The sequence below is a fragment of the Nicotiana sylvestris genome, chromosome 10 (assembly GCF_000393655.2).
Source record: "Nicotiana sylvestris chromosome 10, ASM39365v2, whole genome shotgun sequence".
Lineage (NCBI taxonomy): Eukaryota > Viridiplantae > Streptophyta > Magnoliopsida > Solanales > Solanaceae > Nicotiana > Nicotiana sylvestris.
In genome coordinates this window covers 4633374-4660571 of record NC_091066.1, presented here as the reverse complement: position 1 = coordinate 4660571, position 27198 = coordinate 4633374, and the positions used below count along the sequence as shown (strand labels likewise).

The 27198-nt window shown below is 34.4% G+C and overlaps 1 protein-coding gene across 8 annotated transcripts; it reads right to left on the bottom strand.

The window, feature by feature from the left end:
* Positions 1 to 16843: 16843 nt before the first annotated feature.
* LOC104222671 (serine/threonine-protein kinase BSK7-like) lies at positions 16844 to 23506 on the bottom strand. 8 transcript variants are annotated; one of them, XM_070160151.1, is made up of 14 exons: positions 23420 to 23506; positions 22855 to 22929; positions 22515 to 22608; positions 22025 to 22205; positions 21711 to 21928; positions 21321 to 21456; positions 19849 to 20012; positions 19641 to 19740; positions 19205 to 19290; positions 18668 to 18853; positions 18249 to 18401; positions 17692 to 17805; positions 17325 to 17588; positions 16844 to 17240 (listed from the first exon to the last, which is right to left on the bottom strand). In XM_070160151.1, exons 4-13 carry the CDS (start codon positions 22101 to 22103, stop codon positions 17343 to 17345), a joined length of 1482 nt encoding a protein of 493 aa, XP_070016252.1. In that variant the 5' UTR covers positions 22104 to 22205; positions 22515 to 22608; positions 22855 to 22929; positions 23420 to 23506; the 3' UTR covers positions 16844 to 17240; positions 17325 to 17342. The 8 variants fall into 8 exon arrangements, with proteins under 8 accessions (XP_070016252.1, XP_009772223.1, XP_009772224.1 ...); XM_009773921.2 differs by having other exon boundaries at positions 22855 to 22958; positions 23420 to 23483; XM_009773922.2 differs by lacking the exon at positions 23420 to 23506 and adding an exon at positions 23201 to 23379.
* Between the last annotated feature and the right edge of the window lie 3692 nt (positions 23507 to 27198).

Genomic DNA, 27198 nt, shown 5'->3' with positions numbered 1-27198 from the left:
GTGAATATTTGTTAGTTTGATGTTTGTTAGATTCAAATTGAAATTTAATTAACTATTTCTTCAATTTGTTTCATGTGTTTATGTATTGTTAGAAATTGTTAATATTGTTAAGTTCAAGCTTAAGTTCATAATTGTTTATTCGTCGATCTTGTTATTTGTCTAAAAAGAATTTAGTTGTGTTAAAGGAAATATATTGATTTAATCGTTTTAATCCGTCATGTTTGTTGTGTTAAAATAGATTCATTCATGTTCATACTTTGTTTGGATGATCTTGAATCCGAATTTTGTATAGTTTGATTTCTTGTTTATCATTTATGATTATTTCTTGAATTTGTCTCATAATCTTGTTTAAGTTTAATATAGGAATTGTTTGTTGTAATGTTTTTAGAGTAGTTGATTTTAAGTTCAATATTATTGAATTTAGAAATCTAAATATACTTGTTTGTTGTTGTTGTTGAATCCGAAAATAGGATTGTTTGTTGCTAAAATATTGTTCAATCAAATTTTAGTTGTTCTTTGTTGTTCAATTTGTGTTCATGTGATTTGTTGTTGAAATGTTGAAGAAATCATGTTCATGTGATTTGTTGTTGAAATGTTGAAGAAATCATGTTCATGAAATTTGTTGTTTGAACATTGTTAGAAATTAATCATATTGTCTATATTTTGGTTAAGTTTGATTAATTGATGTGTTATAGCTGATGGGTAGTTTGGTAATTTATAGTACTTTCGGGGGTAAAATAGTAATTTGTAATAGGGTCGGAGGGGTAGTTTAGGAATTGTACATTTTGTAATTGTTTATATGAAGTATGGGGGACAAAATGAAATGGGGTGGGTTGTGATATGGTTATTTAATATAAAGGGGGGACAAGACAAAATTTAGTGGAGGAATCTTGTATTATTTTATGTTAGGCATGGGGGACAAAATATAATGGGGTGGTGTGATATGTTTATTTAATGTAATGGGGATGAGTGGGAAGATAATGGGTTGGGTAGAGAAAAGTATTGATTTTAATTAATTGAAAGATTTATGGGATGGGTTATATAAGTAGAAGTCTTGAAACACAAAAGAAAAAAGGAAGGATATACACAGACAGAAGAAAAAAAAAACGGGAGAGAGAAGCAAATCTGAAAATAAAAGAGAGAAAAGGGCTGAACATTTAAGAGATAGAAAATTCCGAAAAATATTTAAGCTTTCAAATAAAAAAAACTAAAAAAAATATTCTGCTTTCTTTTGTTGTTTGAAATCAGAATTAATTGTTGTTTCATCAAAGCTGGAAGCTTTTGTTTTTTTTGGGATTACTACTCCACCGGTCCGTTACTGGGTTGTAACTGTTGCTTGGGCTATTGTTGTTGTGTTGTACTGATTTTACTGCTGCTGCTGATTCTCATATTCATTTTCTTTTGCTTCCAATATCAGGTACACAACTGAAAAGCTGTTTATTGTAATCCGAAATATGAAGCGTGAATACATATGAAGAATGAAAATTTGAAGTTTTAATTTCGTTTTTTATTTATTTGTTCCTTTTGTTGATTGTATTTAAGCTATTTCATGAATTACTAAATAATAACTGGAATAAGAAAATAATATCATAAGTTAGTCTGTAATAAATCAGTTCGGCAAAATAGGTTAATTCACTAGTCATGAAGGCTTCAAGATTATAGGTTGATCATGAACAAGTAGCTAAATTTAGCTAAGACACGAATTTAAATTAAACATCGTAAATTGGGCATTAAGGCATGACTTGAGCTTAAGCAAGATTAAAAGAACGTTCAAGTCTAATAAACTTTCTACTAAGCTTTAGTAATTATGGTTAAATCTAGTTTCAAATGATTGTGAATAATTAATCTCAATAATATTTTTTTTAAAAAATAACAATGCTGAGTTTTAATCTAGCTATATTTGTTTATTTTGAATATTAGTTGTTGAATTTTTATTTTATTTATAATTTCGAAATTAAGAGTAAAATTCCTTTTTCATCAATATTTGTATTAATCAAGCAATTAGCATGTCATGTTTTCTTAAAATAATAAAAAGCTAGTAATTAATTAGGATTTTCTTTCTTTATTTTAGAGACTAATTTTTATAGAAAAATGTAGTCGTTTTAAGATTTGTCCATTTAAAATAAATGAGATGAGCCTCGCTTAATGAAATGTATAGATTGCGGGGCCCTCAATAAATGTACATTTAATCGCTTAGAATTAGGGAGGAGCCGTTTTAGCAAATTTCACGGCCCTACCCAAAATAATGATACGCTAGTCGCTCTAGGCGCGTATTTAATAATGTTATTTTCTTAAATACGGGTGCACATTTATGTGACCCAAATCCAAATCTCAACCGAGTCGAGATATGTCAACAATCACGTGTACATTGATGTAACGTGATTCGAGGTATGTTTTCACGACGTTGCAATTCCTTGTAAAAAATAATAATAATTATGAAAGCGGTTAAAAGATAAAATTGGCACATAAGTTCATATTTGTATAAAATCAGATAATCAAGCCAAATATAACAGTTGAGCGACCGTGCTAGAACCACGGAACTCGGGAATGCCTAACACCTTCTCCCGGGTTAACAGAATTCCTTATCCGGATTTCTGGTTCGCGGACTGTAATACAAAGTCATTCTTTTCCTCGATTCGGGATTAAACTGGTGACTTGGGACACCCTAAATCTCCCAAGTGGCGACTCTGAAATAAATAAACAAATCCCGTTTCGACTGTCCTTTAATTGGAAAAAACCCCTACGCACCCTCGCGGGGGCGGAAAAAGGAGGTGTGACAGCTCTGGCGACTCTGCTGGGGATTTAAACCCAGAACCACTGGTTCAGGGTTAGAAATTCGAGCTTAGAGAAATTGTTATATTTGGCTTTATCTGATTTTTACATGTTTGAGTCTAATGTGCTAAATGTTGCTTTTACCGCTTTGATATTATTTGACTGTATATATAAACTGTGCCGAACCCTTCTCTCTTCACCTCCGGGGATGTGCTTACTGGTTGAGACTCCCTATTCTATTAGTGTCATACCTTGAAATAAGAAAGAGGCTCGGATAAGTTACTAAGCCGGATGGCCTTTTGGTTCCCGGTAAGTTGCCCCCTCCTCGACTCGAGTTGTCCACTCGGGTACACAGTCTAGTACACTGACCCAGGTTTTGAATATAGAATAACGTGACTTCATGCCGGATCCCTAGTAGGAACGCTTATTTGCATCACGTTGCATTTGACTTAGGGGACTCAACACAGGGGTTGGGTCCGTCTAGGACTAGCAACCTGAAATGAAAAGACCATTCTGATGCATCCTACTTGCTCTGTACATATATTTGTTTCGAACTTGCATGTTGACCGGTTTCTGAATCTCGGGAATGTTGGAAAATTGAAAAAAAAAAGGGTGAAAAAAAAGAGAAATATCAGTTAGGGAGTTAATTGATTATCTTAGAAATAAAAAAAATCAATGACCAATTACTGGCGAAACTCTGCTGAATTTTTGAAAAAAAGGAAAATGTTTTATTTTGTTTTACTAAAAAAAACAAAGAAAATAGAAAAAGAGCCTTTTTATTTTTGAAAAGTTGGTTGTTGATAAAGAAAAGGATAAGAAAAGTTTTTGTTCTAGTTTGAAAAACATAAGTTGTTTCATTATTTGTTGAAAAAGGAAAGAAAAAAAAAGCCTTTTATTTTAGTTTGGAAAATAGGTTGTTTTATTATTTGTGAAAATAAAAAAAAAAGTCTATTATTTTTAGCTTGGAAAAATAGGCTGTTCTACTTGTTGAAAAGAAAAAAAAAGAGTCTTGTTTCTAAAAATAGTTTTTATTCGCTTATGAAATGCCAAAAATAAAAATGGAAAAGAGTCATGTTTTAAAATAGTTCGGTTAATTTACCCGAACTACGCGGGTTTGATTCTCACCGGATGTGAGATACGTAGGCAACCCTCATCGGGTCCAACCCCACCTTTTGCTAAAATAGCCAAAAACAAATAACTAATAAAAAAAAACATGTCAAAATTTTAATTCTGTCATAAAGAAGTCTGGTGACGTTGTTTTATCAAGACATAGCCGAATATTCCCAAAAGGGACGCCGGAAGGCTGACTTTGCATAAACAGCCACCTTTGGGTCATTGTTTTAGGATTTTGGTCCAGTTGACCCACACAGCCTTAAAAATATTCGTCCCCGAGGAGTTGAAAGGTCGTGTTTGCAATATTGAGTTTTCTATTTTTGAAAAATGATAAAAAGAGTCATAAATAAGTCAGGTGATGTTGTTTTGTCATAAATAGCCGAATGTTCCCGAAAGGGACGCCGGAAGGTTGACTTTGCATAAGAAGCCGCCTCAAATTCATGTGAGATTTGGAAGGGGCCACATTTGCAAAAATAACCGTTTGGTTGCATTTGTCAAACGAAGAAAGGAAGCTGGCCATTTGTTTTGGAGTTTGTAAATCTTTTAATTAGAATATGTGAGTTGTTTGATTTTCGAGTTTGTAGGTCATCTTCAAACCTTTGAAATCCATTTTGGTTTTAACATGAAAATTGAAAAAATGTTTAGTATTGTTTATCTTTTACTGGTCCGAACTACGCAAGGTCTGATTCATGCGGGGTCATGATACGTAGGCAATCTCCATAAGATTCGACCACAACAAAAAGAAAAAAAAATGAAAAAAAAGAAAAAAAAAAGAAAAGAAAAAGAAAAAAAATCGAAAAAAAGAAAGAAAGAAAAATGAAAAAAAAAGAAAAAAAAAGGGAAAAGATGTCGTTAATAATGGGGACCGACTGAGTCCATTCTAACCTGTTTTGTTTTGAATCGCAAAGAAAGAAGGTGGTTGGTTTGTGGTAAGCCGGAAATATAAGACCCAGAAGCACACTTTGCGGGGATCAGACATGATAACAGAAGCACTCAAATCCTATTGGGGACTTGTTGACTAAGGTTGATGATATCGAAGTTGGAAATGGTCTGAACAATACTGATGCAAAGCTCAGGGGCTAAAGATGCCAATTTTGATAAAGTGGGAGGACGCTCTGTTCCTTGGTTAGCAAAAGAGAAGCTGGTGGTGGCTTATTTTGTTGTCATTTCTGTTGTCCGGATTATTCTTAGGGTTGTAATCCGAATATGGTCTTGTGTCAAACCTTCTTATCTTTCCATTTTGTCATATCAGTTTGTTTAAGTTTTGTCCAGGCTATTTTAGGATTTTATTCTGGTTTGTTTTGTTTGTTTTATTATTCAAACCATTTCGCCGGTAGTCTAAAACAAAAGCCGGACTTTATTATTTTCAGTCATCTTTTTTGTTTAGTCCTTTTATCATTTTTGTTCAAGCGCTGATTCTCGTGACATGACATGCGCACGCAGTTTGGGCCTAATCTTAAAAGTTAATCATAAAACCCTCGGAAGGTGATCAAAGCATTTAAAGGAAATAAGAACGGTTTGAGATTATTTGAAGCCCGAGTCATGTGGAACTGGGGCAAGTAAAACATAAAGAAAACCGTTAAATGCAAGATTCGCCAAATTGGCATGAGGGTCGTTCATGAGAATGAGAGTGTCGCCCAGCAGTGCTTTAGAAATGACAAATGAAAAAGCAAGTGTTTAACACAATTGTCAAGTCCAGCACCATCGGAAGAGACTATAAATCTATGATCAATTGTGTTGTTTGCACTTGGCATGTTTTGAAGACTGGAATGACGAAGGCATTTTGTTCTGCTACCTAAACACTTTATCCCTCGTTACCCCTTTTGAGCCTTGTTTATTTTCTTTCATACCCCTCATTCGGAATCGGTAACAACAAGTTAGAAACATAAAACATGGAAGATAAAAAGAAAAAAAAAAAGAGAAAGAAAAGAAAACAACAAAACGAAAAAGGGAAAAGAGAAAAAAGAGAAAAAAAAAGTCAAATGAAAAAAAGGAATTGGGAACTACGTTTGACCTGATTCCTCAAAGAGGATACGTAGGCGCTTCACGGCTCGGTCATAGGGTGCATAATGGCCACAATGGTCACAGTGTGCATGGTGTAATAAAAAAAATTAAAAAAAAATAAATAAAATTTTTTTAACAATAAATAAATAATCCCCGAGCAAGAAACTGGGGCAAGGGTTGTGCTTGTTGTAAACAAATATGATTTCGAAGGTTGTAATTTTGAACCCCAAATTTATTTTGTTTTTTTTGAGCCTTTAATACCCTTTCTTTCTAGCCTATCCAAAACCCACATTACGGTCCAAAGAAAGACCTTCTGACCAGTCTGCAAAAGATGTCAAGTCATACAAATGAGAATCTCACCGGTGAACATAACAACTCTGTTCCACACCAGAAAGGACTCTAATCTTCAGCAGAGAGAGTCATACCGGCAACACTCCAAATCCCCAGCTGGAAAGTGATACAAATGAGAGAGGCTTATCGGTGAAAACCTTCACAGGCACCATAAGTCGATGAAAGCTGAGAGAAAAACCAAAATGAGAGAGGCTTGATAGTGAAAACCCTTCGGGCACTACAAGTCGAATAAGATTGAGAACCAGATGAGGAATTGCCAATTGAAGGTCTTGAAAAATGATTGACGGCGGAGGATAGGCCACATGTGCATGTCATGACCATTAGAGTCGGTATCTGCATTTGATAGGTTTTTATTTATAGTTTCTTTTGTTAAAGAGTCATCGTTTTCCTTTGTCTTTTATTCTGTTCCTTTTATCTTTTTCCTTTCATAGAAAAATTCCCCAGTAGAGCATGTTTGGTCAAAACCAGTGGGAAATGACTTCAAAATGGGCCATCAACTCCCCAATCATGCAAGATGAGATCTGACTAGTACATCCAAGTGGTATAGTCAGCAAGGAACAAGCGCGAGGCCAGTGTCAAAAAAAAAATATCCCCAGCAAAAGGGAGTTGACAAAAGGATTGACGAGTGTCAAGAGGGATATCCCAACCGAAATCAAAGGTTGTTAAACCTCAAGACCAAGGCCCGTGGACAAATCAAGGAGAGCAATGAGCATGATTTGGGAAATTCATGCGATACTAAAAGGTCGGGAAAATGACAGTTTCCGAACTATGCCACAAAAGAAGAGGGATATCCCCAACAGAAAGGGATTATCCCCAGCAAATAATATCATCCCCAACAAGTTGTGGAACACAGAGCAAGGAAGGAGAAAGGGAAAACCATCCCAGTAGGAGTATCACAACCAACCACCACGTTTTAAACTAACAAATTTCGTTTGATTTGAAACAGGTAAAGGAAATGCATTGATGACAAAAAAGCGGCCATAAGGGAGACTGTCAAACTGGGGCAGAAAATTTTCCTTTCATTTAGAAAATTTTCTGGAAGTCAGGTACCCATTCGAGGAAGAAGAAAAATAACACCAGTCTCAAGGGAAGTGGTCTTAAGAACCAGTGTTGCCCCCAACATAATAAGTTTCAGGAGGAAGTTGTTCCCCAGCAAAGGGATGAAACTTGAGCTCAGAAAAAGCAGGAGGCCAGCATCATTCCCAACAGCCTTTTGAAGAGTGAAGCCCTGGTTCTGAAAGAATCAGAATCCCCCAGCAGTGTTATCCTCGACAGTGTTATCCACAGCTGATAACATTTTATCCCCCAACAGGTAAGTAAATAATTCCCCAACAGTGTTATCCCCAACAGTCTCGAGGAGTCCAACACAAGTTTAGTGAAAATCGGTATCCTCAGCGGTTCCTTTCGGGGAAAGGCAAAATGAGTCGTAAGGGAAGTAGTCTTCGAAGGAAGAAGCTATGTAAAAAAAGAAAAAAAAAGAAAAAAAAAGAGAAAAAGAGAAAAAGGGGGAAGTAGTTTGCAGAGGAATGAAACATCCTACTCAAAAGGAAGTAATTTTGGAAGGAGTAAGATAACATATTTACTCAGTAGAGTTATCCACAGCAGTGTTATCCCCAGTGGATCATCGAGATGTAGAAGCATCCTCGACAGAGTTTCGACCAAGTTTCAAGAGGGTCGGAAAACCTAGAATGGGTAAGGAAGAAAAGGAAAATTCATCCCCAGCAAAATAATCCCCAGCAGTTTCGAGGGAAGACAACACAGGTAAGTAAATAATTCAGGAATAAGGAAATGATTTACCCATAGGAGAGGCATTTCCTCCTAAGTTTGTTTTACCCATAGGAGACGCATTTCCTCCTAAGTTTGTTTTAGTTTCACCCATAGGAGATGCATTTCCTCCTAAGTTTTGTTTCACCCATAGGAGAGGCATTTCCTCCTTAGTTTAGCTTCATTCATAGGAGATGCATTTCCTCCTAAGTTTGTTTTTACCCATAGGAGAGGCATTTCCTCCTAAGTTGTTGTTGAACCAATAGGAGAGGCATTTCCTCCTAAGTTTAGTTTCACCCATAGGAGATGCATTTCCTCCTAAGTTTAGTTTTACCCATGGGAGAGGCATTTCCTCATAAATTTAGTTTTACCCATAGGAGAGGCATTTCCTCCTAAGTTTAAAATCAGAAGCTCACCTGAAGAAAGGAAAGGCATTTTATTTTAAAAAGTTGTTAAAATCTCGCCATCCAAAGAAAGGAATGGCATTTTTGAAAAGTTGGTTGAAATCAGGAGTCCGCCTGGAGAACAGAGACATACTTTTCAAGTTTGATGTCAGGAGTCCGCCTGAAGAACAGAGACATACAGTTTAAATTTCAAAAGTCAGGAGTCCGCCTGAAGAACAGAGACATACAGTTTAAATTTCAAAAGTCAGGAGTCCGCCTGAAGAACAGAGACATATAGTTTAAATTTTAAAAGTCAGGAGTCCGCCTGGAGAATAGAGACATTCAATTTTAAATTTAGCAATCAGGAGTCCGCCTGGAGAATAGAGACATACTTTTCAAGTTTGACGTCAGGAGTCCGCCTGAAGAACGGAGACGTACTTTTCAAGTTTGATGTCAGGAGTCCGCCTGAAGAACGGAGACATACAGTTTAAATTTTAAAAGTCAGGAGTCCGCCTGGAGAATAGAGACATTCAATTTTAAATTTAGCAATCAGGAGTCCGCCTGGAGAATAGAGACATACTTTTCAAGTTTGACGTCAGGAGTCCGCCTGAAGAACGGAGACGTACTTTTCAAGTTTGATGTCAGGAGTCCGCCTGAAGAACGGAGACATACAGTTTAAATTTTCAAAAATCAGGAGTCCGCCTGGAGAATAGAGACATTCAATTTCAAATTTAGCAATCAGGAGTCCGCCTGGAGAACAGAGACATACTTTTCAAGTTTGATGTCAGGAGTCCGCCTGAAGAACAGAGACATACAGTTTAAATTTCAAAAGTCAGGAGTCCGCCTGGAGAATAGAGACATTTAATTTTAAATTTAGAAATCAGGAGTCCGCCTGAAGAACAGAGACACACAGTTCAAGTATTGGTTGAAGTCAGGAGCCCCCCTTGAATAACATAATGACGATTTATTGGTCGAAGTCAGGAGCCCGCCTGAAGAGAGGAATGACGTTTATTTTTAAAGTTGTTGTTGGAGTTGGGAGCCCGCCCATAGAACAGAGGCATACATTTCGGTCTTTTTATTTCAAGCGTTGAAGTTGGGAGCCCGCCCAAATAACAGAGGCATACATTTCAGTCTTTATATTTCAAGCATTGAAGTTGGGAGCCCGCCCAGATAACAGAGGCATACATTTCAGTCTTTACATTTCAAGCATTGAAGTTGGGAGCCCGCCCAGATAACAGAGGCATACATTTCAGTCTTTACATTTCAAGCGTTGAAGTTGGGAGCCCGCCCAGATAACAGAGGCATACATTTCAGTCTTTACATTTCAAGCATTGAAGTTGGGAGCCCGCCCAGATAACAGAGGCATACATTTCAGTCTTTACATTTCAAGCATTGAAGTTGGGAGCCCGCCCAGATAACAGAGGCATACATTTCAGTCTTTAATTTCAAGTATTGAAGTTGGGAGCCCACCCATAGAACAGAGGCATACATTTCAAGATCAAGTCAGAGGACAATAAAATATGAGGGTTACAATAGGAATCCCCAGCAGGAAACAATAAAATTCCCCGGCACCGAGAAGCAGAAGGTTGCAACAAGAGGCCCCAGCATAAACTCAAGTGCATGTGTCAAAAAGAAGAAAAACACCGGGAAAAATGCAAGCAGACAAGAAAGCAAAGCAACAAGAAAAATTGCAGTCTAGCCTAGCTTCTTGTTTTCTTTTAAGCACGGTGTAACAAGGAGATCGGTAAGCAGTGGTAATAGCATGCAACAAACAGTAACATTGCGGTCCCACGGTAGTCCCAGCTACCAAAACTTCCCGAACTACATTGACCTGATTCATGTTTAGCCCAGGATATGTAGGAAACCTTTGAAGCAAAGGTTCGGTCAAATCTTTTTAAAAAAATGCTTCAACAGAGTACTCGGATGGGCAAAAATCGCTCGCTTTATCTTTGCACGAAAACCCTTCGTGTCTTCGGGCAAAGAGGGGCAGCTGTAAGCACGTGATTTTTGCCCAAAATGAGAATTACTCCCAAAAAAATCCAAAAATAAAATGATTTTTCTTTGGTGTGCAATTTTGTGATATTTTGAATAATTATTTGTATTTGTCTGTGCATGTTTATTTGTTAAATTAATAAAAATACAAAAAATATGTCGCATTTTGCATGTAGGATTTAATTCTACAATTATTAGTAATTAAATTTGTTTTACAAAAAAATAAAAATTACAAAAATAGGCATCGTTTGCATTTTTAGCATTTAATGTCCAAATATACAATTTTATGCTTAATTATTACTTAATTGTGCGTTAATTGTTATTGGAAGTTAATTTGCGCTTTAATAACTTAATTTAGTTCTTAATAATAGTTTAAGTATTTTTATAATTTAGTTTTAGAAAAATAAAAGAAGAAAAGAGAGCAAAAATATAAGGAAAGTCGAAATTGGGCCTCTTCTTCGATTTCAAGCCACAGGCCCAAAAATGACCCAATCTTCCCTACGACCCAGTCCATTTAGAACTGGGTCGACCCAGTCCATAACCCAACACCCCCTATCTTGTAAAACAAAACAAAAGAAAAAAAAAACAAAAACCCTAAAAACTTAAGTCATCCGCCCCCCACCCCTCCTATCTTCTTCTTCTTCCTCAAGCTTCTCCACCTCCCATGGCTTCCCTTTGCCTTCAACCTCAAGAAGCCATGGCTACACACACACACACGCACGTCACCCTCGCGACCCCGGCTCAACCAAACGACCTCCGAACTCGACCGAACCAGCAACCTTCCCCAACCCCGTCGTTGCTTCGTCTTCGACAACCAACAACCAGTCCGTCGAGCTCCACCATGAAAGCCCACAGTTGAGCTTTCCACTGCTGCGTCCATTTCTCGCCATGGCCAGTTGCTTCTGCTCGAAGCTTCAACATCACCACCAAACAGACCCAAACAAACCTCGTCGTCCAGCCCGTTCCGCCATGGACGTCGTCATCCGAGCTGCTGCTTCATCTTCCTCCTTGACAAACAGCTCCTCGACGTCCCGTTCGAGCCAAACAGACCCATCAAGCTGCTCACTTCATCGTTCCAACTGCTCCAGCTCCTCCGTTGCCGCGAACACTGCCAGCCGTTGCCGCTGCTCTTCCTTCCTCCGTCGCTGCTTCTGCTTCTCGACGTCGTGCTGCTGCTGCTCGTCGCAGCAGGTGTTGGACGGAATGCTGTTGCTGCTCGTCGCGGCAGTAGCTGCGGGCTGCTTCTACTTCTTCTTCGTCTTCGTCGTCCTTCGTTCGAGCTTTGGTCGAGGCTCGGACAGATTTGTTTACAATCAAAGTTCGTCGTTGATTCATCTCCGGTTAGTTGTTTTTGAGTTTTATTTTTGTCCATATTTTTGTTTGATATTTTCCGGATCCAAAATCGTTAAAGAATTCAATTCTTGTTTTGTTCGTTGTTCATCGTTGAAATCATTTTTCTAGTTTGTTCATGTTCATGTGCTTTGTTAAAATTAATTTTCAGATTTCAAAATAGAAGTTTAATTAGTTGTTTTCATATTCATTTCATGTTTGTATTATTGTTTAAGTGAATATTTGTTAGTTTGATGTTTGTTAGATTCAAATTGAAATTTAATTAACTATTTCTTCAATTTGTTTCATGTGTTTATGTATTGTTAGAAATTGTTAATATTGTTAAGTTCAAGCTTAAGTTCATAATTGTTTATTCGTCGATCTTGTTATTTGTCTAAAAAAATTTAGTTGTGTTAAAGGAAATATATTGATTTAATCGTTTTAATCTGTCATGTTTGTTGTGTTAAAATAGATTCATTCATGTTCATACTTTGTTTGGGTGATCTTGAATCCGAATTTTGTATAGTTTGATTTCTTGTTTATCATTTATGATTATTTCTTGAATTTGTCTCATAATCTTGTTTAAGTTTAATATAGGAATTGTTTGTTGTAATGTTTTTAGAGTAGTTGATTTTAAGTTCAATATTATTGAATTTAGAAATCTAAATATACTTGTTTGTTGTTGTTGTTGAATCCGAAAATAGGATTGTTTGTTGCTAAAATATTGTTCAATCAAATTTTAGTTGTTCTTTGTTGTTCAATTTGTGTTCATGTGATTTGTTGTTGAAATGTTGAAGAAATCATGTTCATGTGATTTGTTGTTGAAATGTTGAAGAAATCATGTTCATGAAATTTGTTGTTTGAACATTGTTAGAAATTAATCATATTGTCTATATTTTGGTTAAGTTTGATTAATTGATGTGTTATAGCTGATGGGTAGTTTGGTAATTTATAGTACTTTCGGGGGTAAAATAGTAATTTGCAATAGGGTCGGAGGGGTAGTTTAGGAATTGTACATTTTGTAATTGTTTATATGAAGCATGGGGGACAAAATGAAATGGGGTGGGTTATGATATGGTTATTTAATATAAAGGGGGACAAGACAAAATTTAGTGGAGGAATCTTGTATTATTTTATGTTAGGCATGGGGGACAAAATATAATGGGGTGGTGTGATATGTTTATTTAATGTAATGGGGATGAGTGGGAAGATAATGGGTTGGGTAGAGAAAAGTATTAATTTTAATTAATTGAAAGATTTATGGGATGGGTTATATAAGTAGAAGTCTTGAAACACAAAAGAAAAAAGGAAGGATATACACAGACAGAAGAAAAAAAAACGGGAGAGAGAAGCAAATCTGAAAATAAGAGAGAGAAAAGGGCTGAACATTTAAGAGATAGAAAATTCCGAAAAATATTTAAGCTTTCAAATAAAAAAAAACTAAAAAAATATTCTGCTTTCTTTTGTTGTTTGAAATCAGAATTAATTGTTGTTTCATCAAAGCTGGAAGCTTTTGTTTTTTTTGGGATTACTACTCCACCGGTCTGTTACTGGTTTGTTACTGTTGCTGGGCTATTATTGCTGTGTTGTACTGATTTTACTGCTGCTGCTGATTCTCATATTCATTTTCTTTTGCTTCCAATATCAGGTACACAACTGAAAAGTTGTTTATTGTAATCCGAAATATGAAGCGTGAATACATATGAAGAATGAAAATTTGAAGTTTTAATTTCGTTTTTTCTTTGTTCCTTTTGTTGATTGTATTTAAGCTATTTCATGAATTACTAAATAATAACTGGAATAAGAAAATAATATCATAAGTTAGTCTGTAATAAATCAGTTCGGCAAAATAGGTTAATTCACTAGTTATGAAGGCTTCAAGATTATAGGTTGATCATGAACAAGTAGCTAAATTTAGCTAAGACACGAATTTAAATTAAACATCGTAAATTAGGCATTAAGGCATGACTTGAGCTTAAGCAAGATTAAAAGAACGTTTAAGTCTAATAAACTTTCTAATAAGCTTTAGTAATTATGGTTAAATCTAGTTTCAAATGATTGTGAATAATTAATCTCAATAATATTTTTTTTTTTTTTAAAAATAACAATGTTGAGTTTTAATCTAGCTATATTTGTTTATTTTGGATATTAGTTGTTGAATTTTTATTTTATTTATAATTTCGAAATTAAGAGTAAAATTCCTTTTTCATCAATATTTGTATTAATCAAGCAATTAGCATGTCATGTTTTCTTAAAATAATAAAAAGCTAGTAATTAATTAGGATTTTCTTTCTTTATTTTAGAGACTAATTTTTATAGAAAAATGTAGTCGCTTTAGGATTTGTCCATTTAAAATAAATAAGATGAGCCTCGCTTAATGAAATGTATAGATTGCGGGACCCTCAATAAATGTACATTTAATCGCTTAGAATCAGGGAGGAGCCGTTTTAGCAAATTTCACGGCCCTACCCAAAATAATGATACGCTAGTCGCTCTAGGCGCGTATTTAATAATGTTATTTTCTTAAATACGGGTGTGCATTTATGTAACCCAAATCTAAATCTCAACGGAGTCGAAATGTGTCGATAATCACGGGTGCATTGATTGCGACGTGATTTGAAATACGTTTTCACAATGTTGCAATTCTTCGTAAAATAATAACAATAAAAAAAAATAATAATAATTATGAAAGCGGTTAAAAGATAAAATTGGCACATAAGTTCATATTTGTATAAAATCAGATAATCAAGCCAAATATAACAGTTGAGCGACCGTGCTAGAACCACGGAACTCGGGAATGCCTAACACCTTCTCCCGGGTTAACAGAATTCCTTATCCGGATTTCTGGTTCGCGGACTGTAATACAGAGTCATTCTTTTTCTCGATTCGGGATTAAACTGGTGACTTGGGACACCCTAAATCTCCCAAGTGGCGACTCTGAAATAAATAAACAAATCTCGTTTCGACTGTCCTTTAATTGGAAAAAACTCCTTGTACCCTCGCGGGGGCGGAAAAAGGAGGTGTGACACCAAGCAACATCACTGGAGAAGAAATGGCAAACATGGTAGGGCAGGTATTGAAAAGTCACAAGATTACTTTTCATGAAGATGAGCTGCCACCAGAAGGGTTAAGTCACAACAAAGTGTTGCACACCCTCCAAAAAAACTCTTCAGGGCGTGGCTCCGCTGTCGGTTCCTCGCTGGCCGCCCGTGACGATAAAGCAGCCTCCTTTTGTGGAACGGTTTTTATAAAAAATAATAAAATGATTTTCAAAAATATTTCGTGTACTAAAATAATTAGAAATAGTCATTTAACATTTTAAAAATATAAAAGATCATTTTATGTATTAATAACATAATTATGCACTAATAGGGCTAGTATTGCAAATATATGCAAATTAACTTAAAAAATATAAATACAATTATTAAAATTTTCCTTATTAGAAGTTGGTAATATACCAGATTTGTAAAAGGAAAAAATTAACACGATAGTTTTCCTTATTACAGTACTTCACATTAGTTTTCCTGTTAGGAAACTTTGGAGTACTTTCAGCTTCTTTTAGGTTTAGGAGTTTTTTGTTTGTTATTAAATTTTAACCAATTAATTATTTATAAATAAAACTTTCAACCACTTTCAACTCAAATTATCATTTTTGGTTTAGAATTCATAATTAATATAACAATTTCGCTGGATTTTGTTAGCTATACTCATGTACTATCATGGTTGAATTCACCACTCAACCTTGATAATAGGACCAACGTAGGTTACAAAGTCTATTGTTTTTACATTCCTTAAGACATCATGACATTGTTTTGTTTTACTTTCTATATATATAAAAACTAGCCCTAGGCCCTGCCTATGCGAACTGTTGGGGATAACATTTTTCAAAAATATGTTAGCTTACTCCTTCAAAGACTACTTTCGAAGTGTGAGTTCTGGTTGAGTTCAGTTGCATTCTTGGGTCATGTTGTATCAACGGAGGGTATTCAGGTAGATTCGAAGAAGATTGAGGCAGTTAAGAACTGGCCTAGACTAGCATCAGCTACAAAGATAGAAAGGAGTAGGCCATATACTACCTGAATAAGAAGTTCACACCTTATGAAGCACGGTACTCTCTGTTGGAACGCACTTACTGTTCGTACTTCAGTAGGTGCAACTCCTTATTCGTTGGTATATGAAACTGAAGCAGTAATACCAGTAGAGGTTGAAATCACGTCCCTCCGGATTGTCGATCTTATTCTCTTCTAATTTTCTTGCAATTTTTCCATTATGAATATTTTCGTAGTTTATTCTTACGTTGTCATGAGTAGCTAAATACTCTAATCTAAGGTTTTGGTGAAACCCTTGGGGATGAACTTGGTTGTTATATTAATATAGTTTGAATTGGTTGTTAATCTCTATTTGTTCATCTACGTTTTGATTGTGGTTAGTTGAAAGGGCCCTCAATTATCCGTTCCTATTTATTATGTATCTTCTTGAGAGAGAGTGCATATTTAGGTAGTTATTTGAACAACATCACTCCCGGAGTATAGACGAGAGTCATAACCGAGGGTTTAGAGCTTGGATTAGAGATAACGATATCTCGGGTGCAATCTAAAAGAACGGTAATGTGAATCTAGCTAGTGTAGCTTGAGAGAGTGCGTCTAGTAAATTATCATAATTGCTTGAGAGAGATTTATGATAGCCGGAGAGTTCTTGATTGATAGAGACAACTAAGGCAACGCTATAAGAAACGTACAACCAAGGAAATCACCAACGGGAGAAACCATTACCTTAGACCTTATTCCAACTGTTTACACATCAAGCATAGTTAATTTTCAGCTGTTAATTATTTTTAGACTTTAGTTGTTAGAAATATCATCAATTGTGAATTACAAAGTTTGGGGAAAATTGATTCTGTGAATTTAGTAAATCAGTCAAAAGTAATTGATAGGTTAATTCTCTGTGGTTCGACTCTGGGCAAAAGTACTCAAATTATATTTGCTATGTCCGTGTGTGTCTTTGTATAAGGCATAGTTTGGCGTTATCAATAATCTATGTATGTATAACCGTGGCAATGAATGCTCCAAACCCCTTATTTCAGTTGTATCAGTTGGAAATAATTAAAATAAATAAATTTAAAATTAGCCCCACAGTAAATTACAACATGCTAATATATCACTGTACATAAATTACTGTACATATATCACTGTACATAAATTCAGTGCCCACAAGAGGGAAAGAAAAAAGAAAAACTCAGTTGAACAACCATATATCACTGTACATAAATTACAACATGCTAATCTCTCTCCATCTTTTTCCATAGATCTTGTATCTTTAGGAACCAATGTCACTGAATTATTGCAAAAGAAATCCCTCTAACTATAACACAATTTACTAACCATTGCATGCATGTAGGCGACCCTCTCTACCTTCATTAGGTAGGGGTCGTACACACTACCCTTCCCATATTCCACTTGTGGGAATATACTGCATATGTTGTTGTTGTTGCATGCATGTAGGTGACAGATCGACATCGTCTCTAGATTTCTGCTGAAAAAGAAGAAGAATACTTTTGTGATTTATGTGTCAAGTAAATAAGGGAGCAATCTATAATGTAATGATGATCATACATACAAGCTCCACTCGCCAATTTCAAGAAGCGGCGTTCTTCTCTTCTTCGAGTATGGCAGCCTCTCTAAGTGCGACTAGTGCCTCGTTTTCCCTCCCCAATGTGAAAAGAGAAGCAGCTTGCAAATACGATGTGATATGCCAAACAGGAGATATTACCTGTGCTTGTACTGCATCGTTGAGGGCTTCTTGTGGCATATCACTCATGAGATAAGACAGACTCCGATGAGCGTACACAGTTGGTGAAACCATGGTTCCAACTTCAATAAACTGCAAGACCAACCCAAAGTAATTAAATAAAGATATAAGTTCAAAAATAGATAATCCACATTATATGGTACGATGTAGCATAAACATTATGGCGGATTCCAACCTTCGTATAGCATTCAATGGCAGCTCTAAAATCTTTGTTCTTGAAAGCAGCATCACCCTTTTTCTTTGAGTTCAATGTTTCCAGCATCTGATCTGTCCACATCTGAAATGAAAGCTGCAAGCAAGAAAAAAAGTATGGGTTCGCTTTCGAAAACATATAAGCTTGGATATGATCACAATATGAATGATCAACAAGTTGAAACACACGAATCACATGCATGGCGGAGCCAGGATTTGAAGTATGGGTTCGGGATTCTAATCCCTTTAAGTTAATGGGTTCTGAATTAATAATTTATAAATATTTAGTGGATTTTTTAAGATAAATATAGTTTGAACCAAAGTGTAGCCCGACACTCTAGCTCCTCCCGTAGCCCGACACTCTAGCTCCTCCCCAAAGCTACTGGGTTCTGAATTAATAATTTATGTTATCATGCTCAAGTGCACTATATTAAGAAACGGCTTTAGTTCTATAGAATGGGAACAAGTTACATTAGTTCAGAAAACATGCATTTACAAGACCAGAACATCAGCTCCAAGAATAATAATTGATAGACAAACCTCAGTAGCTGCTCCGTCATCATCTTTGTACCCAAGCGTGTCTAAAATCTCATGGATGGCAGTCAAGTCGGTTTTCAAACAAGCTTCACCAAGTGGAGACAGAGACATAGTTTCGCCATCACGTGATATACCCATCAATACATGAGAGGGAACCTGAAAAACAATTTACTAAAACTTCAATCCAGCTAAATTTTGTCATGTAATAGTCTAATAGATGATTTAAGTCATCTTACTATCAGCCGATGTAGATAAGTGAAATCAAGTTTATGGAAATTAAATGTAATCTAGATGCTTCTCACCAAATTTTAGTTATTGCTTTCACTAATTTTGGATAACTACCGTATTATAGAAGTATTTAGGAAAAAGATATTGCTGGAAGAAAAATGCGTAGGCACAACGCATATAAGGAAGGCACAAACCTCAGCTTCTTTTTGAAGAGGATATAATGCAGCAACTAAGGACTTGAAATCCGGCCGCTCAGGCTCGTATTGAAGACATATTGAAGCAATCCGCACCAATTCAGTTCCGTCATCTGTAGAAAATTGACCTTCCAAGCAAGAATCAGTTAGCATCTCAAGATTCCGGTCTTTTATGAGATCCAGTGCCTGACATAAGCAGATACATATTAGAAGGAACAAGAGCACCGAAAATAATTGTGTTAATTCATGAATGCTTGTATTTTGATAACCATCTTTCATCCTCAGTAATTATTTGATATATTTCACCTAAACTCTTGAAAAATATAAATCACAATATCTTCGGTTTCAGTACACATCTTAAGTAAGATGGAAGCCACCCCAGCCTTTTTAAATTTGATGTCCGATTTTAACAATTTTGCCAAGATTTTGTAGCACACTTATCGTCATGTTTTCTCGTCACGATTAAGTGTGAGCAATATGGTTGTAGGGGTCACTTAATTAAGAAATAAATAAATAAATTTAGCAGGAAAACCATACATGGCTAGGAGGGATGTGTTTTCCACTGAGAAGGTCAAGCAAAAGTGTCCCGAAGCTAAATATCACACTCTCCTGGGTGATTATTCCTACAAAAGTTCAAATAACTGAGTGAACTATAACAAGTTCAATAATTCAAGAAAGGAAAAATGTAATTAACACCATGAATTCAATGAACCCTCCACACTGAATGGATCGCAACAAGGTACACGAACACCATAATGGTCAAAGTGGATCCTTTTTTTTAATAAGTGAAAGTAGCTCATACGAAACATTCCCCTTAATCTTGTAAATAGAAAAGTGTTAACAACTAAAGTGTTACAAAAGCAGAACATCAAGTAGCTCAGCTGGCTGTGGTTGTTTAGAGTGTGAATCATTAGACATGAAAGAACAACTGTGCCTTAAGATGGCCGCGTTTGTTTATTAAGGTAGCTCTTACCCATTCTCAAATATTCAGGAGATGCCAAGTTTGTGCTATAACTTTTTCCATCTCGACTGTTCTTCATCAAAGCAAAACAAGAGAGTCGGGGATCACCATCCTGTGAAATATTCAGAGGAGACCGTAATAGGCATTTGAGTACTTGAATTGTGAAATTTACCAATACTAACAAACAATGAAAAGAATGAAGATGTAACAATCAACTTACTTCATCGAATAATATTCTATAAGCATTAAGATCATGATAAAGAGCAAGCCCTTTGCCTGTAACATGATAAAGAGCACGCCCTGCGCTTGTACAAAACTCAAGAGCCTGTGCAATATACAAGGCCACCCTTAACCGCATTGCCCACTTCATTGGTTGTGTGTCCCCTGAGTTAAGCTCTCACAGATGAGTCGATTGAATTTCATTAATCATTATCGAAGAATATGTTATCTTTTGAAGGAAATTCATGACTTTTCAGTCTTCCTTAAAGCAATTAAATCAAATAGGTATCCCATCATCAAATCTCATTTTCCACTTGCCATAATTTCTCTCTACGTGAAGTTTGGATAAAGCTCATGGTCAGGTTCTACTCTTCAAATTCTTCACAATTACTAACCATGCGAAAAAGTAAAAAAATGGAGAAAAAAAAGGAAAGATACCAAGTTTAACTTTTCCAAATTGATTAACCTCATCTGTTTCTTTGATTTCATTATCATAGTCATTGCTTCCTACTCTCTCTTCTTCCCTCTCTTCTTAAACTAACCCTAGCGGAAAGAGAAAGCAACAGCAATAGCAGACTAGCAATGGCAGTGAATTGGTCTGTGAGCATTTGAATTTGCGGTTAAACAAGAAAAGTGATGATTCTTGTGGACTGTATAAGGAACTCCATGTATGGACATGCAAGCAAGCAAACAAAATCTCGCTTCAGAATCTAAGCAAATATACCTGAGAACAAAATTAGAAACCAAAGGGTAACTCTTTTATAAAGTAAAAGAAATGGGAAGTGGTGTCTGGGCCCAGCTTGTGCGCATCTCAACTATTCCACCGGGTGCCTGCTACCTCCCACCAACACAGGTGCCAAGGTACAAGATAATTGTGCCCACTAAGGCTCACCTAGTATTTTTGGCATGCGCTGGGGTTTGAACCTGAGACCTCACGTTCTCCTCCCATTCATTGACCACTAGACCACACCCTTGTGTGCAAATAGTAAGTCATTCTCTATGATGGATACTAACAGAGAAAACCATAAAAAGGAAACAGTAAGTCAGTCTCTAAAACAGAACAGTGCATGAACCGAAGGCTTTGTTTGGGAATTTCAGAACAAGGTCACATATTGGATCTGCTCTTTTTGTCTGGCTAGAATTGAAAAAGAAAGTCGAGGTGCAGTCTCATCCCGCTTGAAGTTATCAGTTAAGCCAAAAATCCCTTCAAAAATTAGTTCAGCAAATCTAGTATTCAACTATATATCAAACATATTATCAGTACACAAAATATGTTTTACCAAAGAACAAGTGGAGAAAGTAAAAAAATCAAAAGAAATGGTGATACATGTTTATGAGCATGTTTCTCCGTGAGCGAAATAAATCTGAATTTGTTTCACTCCCAGCCCCCCCCCCCAGCCCCCCCAGCCCCCCACCCGGAGTGAAACCACTCCTGATGTAGGGAAACAAAAGTATCTGTGTGGACGCACTTACAATGAAAAAGATGCTTCGCAAGTGTCTCATTGGGAATGAAGTCTGCAACTAGCAACCTCTCATCACCCTCGCAGCAACAGCCAAGAAGATTCACAAACCTATTGTTGCGGAGTTGACCGACGGCCCTTGCTTCTTCCTGAAATTTCCCATATGAAGAGAGAAAATCAAGTTCGAATCTATAGCTTAACTAAGTTAAGCATTTGTCAGTAGATGAAACACGAGTTAACTACAGGCTACATATATATTCAAAAGAGTGCGAGCACTAAAAAAGCAGAGCTTATGGCATGCATTCATTTCTCTATTTCCATTTTGTTGTTGATGCATCAGGTACATAATATAAGAAGGAACCAATAATTTTTGGAATTGGAACAATGCCAGCCAAACACTTACTAAAAACTGCCGGGTATCAGGCCACGCAGATCTGTTGAAGCGTTTAATAGCAACCGGCCTCTGGTTCTCCAGCTTTCCTTTATAAACAACATTTGGAGCTTTCTCACCATGTTCCGAAACTATATTCTCTACAGCAAATGCAGATGTAGCTATCCTGAGCTGCTCAAATGTAAACTCTCGGAATGCAGGCAAATCGCTAACTTCATCTTTTTCTTCATCTATTTGCAGCATGAAACCAGATAAAAATAGCACGTACATTAAACACTGCAGGAGGAAAGTGCTACAGAAAAGCTTATAATAAAAGATATACATACCAGGATTTTGAGCCTCGTAAATGGGGCCACTCTGTCCTGTCCAGTAATACAAGGCAAATTTAGAACATTCACAGCCCATGATGCTACCAACTGGTTTAAAGCCTTAAGGCCAATGGTAGCTTAGAGCTTGTAGCACAACCCAACTAATCACACCTTCTGCAGCTCCAAAATCTGCAGTTGGCTGCAAGAACCAGACGGTCAATTCAAGTGTATTCCACTTCTTAGAAGCATGGCGGAGCCAGGATTTTCACTAAGGGGATTAAAAATATAAAGAAGTAAATACACGAATAGGTCAAGGGGATTCAACATCTATTATATATACACAAAAATGATTTTTAACCTTATATATATAGTGTAATTTTCCAGCGAAGAGGGCTCAGATGAACCTCCTTCGGCCACTAGCTCTGCCCATGCTTAGAAGATATCCGAGTTATTGAAACTAGAAATAGAAAGATAGTCAAGTTTTAAAGAAGTGCAACAAAATTTTCACCTATTAATAATTCCTTTTGGAATCTCCAAATGCTTCCTCATATACGCAACAGAAACTGTACGACAGCACTTTTTCAAATCCAAAACTCAAAGAACTGCATAGAAATTTCATAGTCAAAGCTGTGTCCCTATGTGTTAAAAAGAAGATATGCAATACCAAACTAGAATATCAATCATTCAAATACATCTCAATAATAAACTAGTAAGAGTCGGCTATATGAATCCTCTATTTCCATTCCACTTTATTCAGGCCAATTTTATTCCAAAATCAGTACAAGACCATGTACATTTTATTAAATCAAGCAAATAGCATAAGGTTCAGAATCAACAAAAAAAGGTACCTTTAGCAGCAATAGGAAACACAAACTTCCTCTGCAAAGCAACCAATTCTGCCCCCACCAAAAAGCTTCCTTTTTCTGAATCAACCAAAAAAGTTCAACACAACCTAAAGTCATATAGGTCAACCCAAGTCAAAATCAAAGCTTAATGCATCAAAAATCCACATGAAAACACACAACCAATAAAAAACCCATATACACATATACATGTATTTATAGATAACTCAAGAAACCCAAGTCAAAAATTATGAAATAGATGAGAAAGAGCAATAAAAATGAATTCTTGATTCTTTTTTCAACCCAAGTCAAAAATTAAAGCTTGAAGCTTAATGCGCCAAACCCCACATACCAAATACTTAAAAAACAAGAACCCATATACATATAGCTGAAGAAATAGATGACAAAAGAGCAATAAAAATGAATTCTTGATTCATTTTTCAACCCAGGTCAAAAATTAAAGCTCCAGGCTTAATGCACCAAACCCCACATACAAAACACAAAACAACAACAACCCATATGCATATATACAAGTATCAATATATAAGTTAAGAAATGGAGAGAAACTAACCCAATAAAAGTTGCTTCTAACAGAGGAGAAGAAAGAGGAAAGAGTCAGCTGCTGAAGTTGAGAATAAGGAGAATAGTAAAGCATGTGATTAAGCCACGTGCAAGCTAAAATGAAGCGACAATATTAATTATTAAAATTTATAAATAAAAATATAATTAATGAAAGTAGTTTAATGAATCTTATACATAATCTAAATAGATCTTAGACAAATCTAAGCTATATATGTATATTTGTATCTATATGTATATCTATATTTATATGTATATATATTGATCCATTCATAGCTTTTTTTCTATATTAGCTAGAAATATGGAAGTGAAAAATTAATTAAACATTAAAAACTATAATAGAAAAAAATAAAAAATACAGAAATACGTAAATTGAGATAATCTATGACTATTTATATTTTGGAGTATGTTAAAATATAAAATAAAATTAAAATTTATTTATGATATTAAAAATTTATTGAGTATAAAAATTAAATAAAGTCAAGCAGCAAAATAAGATCTTACTCAATCTATCTATATTATATTAAAAGGAGAGTAATGAAGCATGAAGTTAAGCCAAGTGGCGTATTGAGAAAAAGCCACTTGGCACTTTTATGAAATCTATTTGTTGGATTCTATTTGTATAACATTGAAAAAAATATTATTCGATATTCTTTTGTATCTTATTATTAATAATCTATATTATATTAAAAGGAGAGTAGTGAAGCATGTGATTAAGCCAAGTGACAAGCTAAAATGAAGCCACTTGGCAATTTTAAGACAACATTAATTATTAAAAATTATAAATAAAAATATAATTAATGAAAGTAATTTAATGAATCTTATACATAATCTAAATAGATCTTAGACAAATCTAAGCTATACATGTATATTTGTATCTATATGTATATCTATATTTATATCTATATATTGATCCACTCATAGCTTTTTTTCTATATTAGCTAGAAGTATGGAAGTGAAAAATTAATTAAACATTAAAAAACTATAATAAAAAAATAAAAAATACAGAAATACGTAAATTGAGATAATCTATGACTATTTATATTTTGGAGTATGTTAAAATATAAAATAAAATTAAAATTTATTTATGATATTAAAAATTTATTGAGTATAAAAATTAAATAAAGTCAAGCAGCAAAATAAGATCTTACTCAATCTATCTATATTATATTAAAAGGAGAGTAATTAAGCATGAAGTTAAGCCAAGTGGCGTATTGAGAAAAAGCCACTTGGCATTTTTATGAAATCTATTTGTTGGATTCTATTTGTATAACATTGAAAAAAATATTATTTGATATTCTTTTGTATCTAATTATTAATTGGATAAAAAATCTGTTGGGAAAGAAAGATGAAATCGAGCTATCCATGAACATATATTACCATATCTAAATTATATTATATATAAGTTCATGGTTTCCGTCAAAAAATTATTATTTGATGTTCTTTTGTATCTAATTAATAATTAATTTTTTTTGGTGGGAATGAAATATGAAATAGAGTTGTCCGTGAATATATATAACCATATTTGGAGTAATATTACATATGACAAATATTCTGTTGAAATATGAAATTAATACTTTGAGTTAATATGGGTAAGAGAAAAAGGTATGAAATATTCTGCTGACATAAAAATGGAAAGAAAAAATTCTTTCCAAAAACGTGTTATAGACCAAAGTCCAAAAATAAGTAAAAGAAAAAGATCATTGTGACATGACAATATATGATTACTCACACTTGCCATACAAAATTACAGGATCGTCGATTTCTAGTACTATTAAGGATTTCTTTTATGGTAGGCATCCTTTTTCGAGAAAGAATCAATTATAATTTTATTTTGGATCTTACACATTAATTTTAAGTTGAAATAATAAATCTATATTTAGTACAAGCTTTGTATCTGACCTTATTTGCGAACAATATATATTAATATAGGTATCATATACATTACTATAAGTATCTTTAATTAAATTTTGTGTATAATTCAAATATGGTACGTATTCTTTTTCAAGAAAGAATTAATTAAATAAATATTTTGTCTTACGTCTATATTATGCTAAAAATAGACTGAAAAATTTAAGAAAGAATTAATTAAACTAAAATGTTCTCTTTTTAATGACCAAAGTAGAATCTTTTGGTCGTACACACAAAAAAAAGACACAATTTTCATTAAGCAGACCAATATACTATAATTATAGGTATCTTTAATTAAATTTTGTGTATAATTCAGTTATGGTAGGTATCTTTTTTTTAGAAAGAATCAATTAAAATTTCGTTTTGTATCTTACACATTAATTTTAAGTTGAAATAATAATTCTATATTTAGTACAAGCTTTGTATCTGACCTTATTTACGAACAATATACATTATTATAGATATTTTTAATTAAATTTTGTGTATAATTCAGTTATTGTAGGTATTCTTTTTTAAGAGAGAAATAATTAAATAAACATTTTGTATCTTACATCTATATTATATTAAAGGAAATAATATTGAAAAATGAACAAGAGGACAAAGGAAAAAGACAAGAAAAATTAAGGCTTGGTGGTTAACAAATTTTAATTAACCACAAAAAAAATGTTGAAAATTAAAATAAGCCAAAAGCTAAAAAATGAAGATCCATATCATTTTTTGCGCACTCACTCATACAAATTGATTTACACATACCTTTTTAAAAATTAGGATTTCATATACTTAAAAATTGATTTACTAGATTGTCTTTCCTTAGGAATCTTTATTTAAACAACTTTTGCTTATGTTTGGCTTCTCTACATTACTTAGGGTTTAGCTTCCACACAAACTTCTGCAAAGTATAGCTCCAAACTATAACTATATCAGTGAAATATTAATGTCCAAAATGAGTTGGAATTTAAAGGGCCGTATTGTTAGATTATGACACATTCCAGATCGCGAGAAACTAGAAAATTCTAATTTAATTGAATTAATTATTCAAGATGAAAAGGTACATACTCTTTTACATGTTATTTTTTTCGAGTTGTGATATATTTTCTTCAACTTATGCGCCTTACTAACTTAAATTTCTTTTCAAATTTTTTATTTTAGGGAGATCGAATTCATGCAACTATTGGGATTTTCGTACTTTCAATACAAGCATTAGGAAATTATGGTATTAACACTAACATATTAAACTTTATGGTGTAGATCGTTCTTTGTAATTATCCGCGCATCGCGCGGGTACTAATACTAGTACTTATTAATGATTATAGAGAAGATGGATAGAATGAGAAATGTGATTGTACAGATCCCTTTCTCTTTTTAAAATAAGAAAAGTTGTTTAGTACTATCCTAGTTGGTCAATTATGGCTCCCAACTCCATTATCTACTGAATTCTCTTTATCAAACGCAGTCCTTTCATTTTTTTCCTTATAAACTGTTGTCTCTTAGTGGGTCCTTTCATTTGTGGACAAATTATATTGGAATTATAATAATGAAATTAAATAATAACGAAATTATTTAGTAAATAGTACATTTTTATAGTTGTTTGGTTTATTAAATTAAAAATGAGATATACGGGTATAATATAAAATATGTATTTGATTTTATAAATAGGTAAACTTGGATAAAAAAATTATTTTTAATTGTAACATTATCTTTACTTTGGGGGACTGAAGAAGGGCTAATGTGTCATTTGATTGTTTATTTCGAAATTAGTAATTTTTTTATGTGTGATATAAAAATAATACCATATTATAGTATAAAGAATATCGGGTTACCATAATCAAAAGTTCAATCAAACGTGGGATAAGATAATCT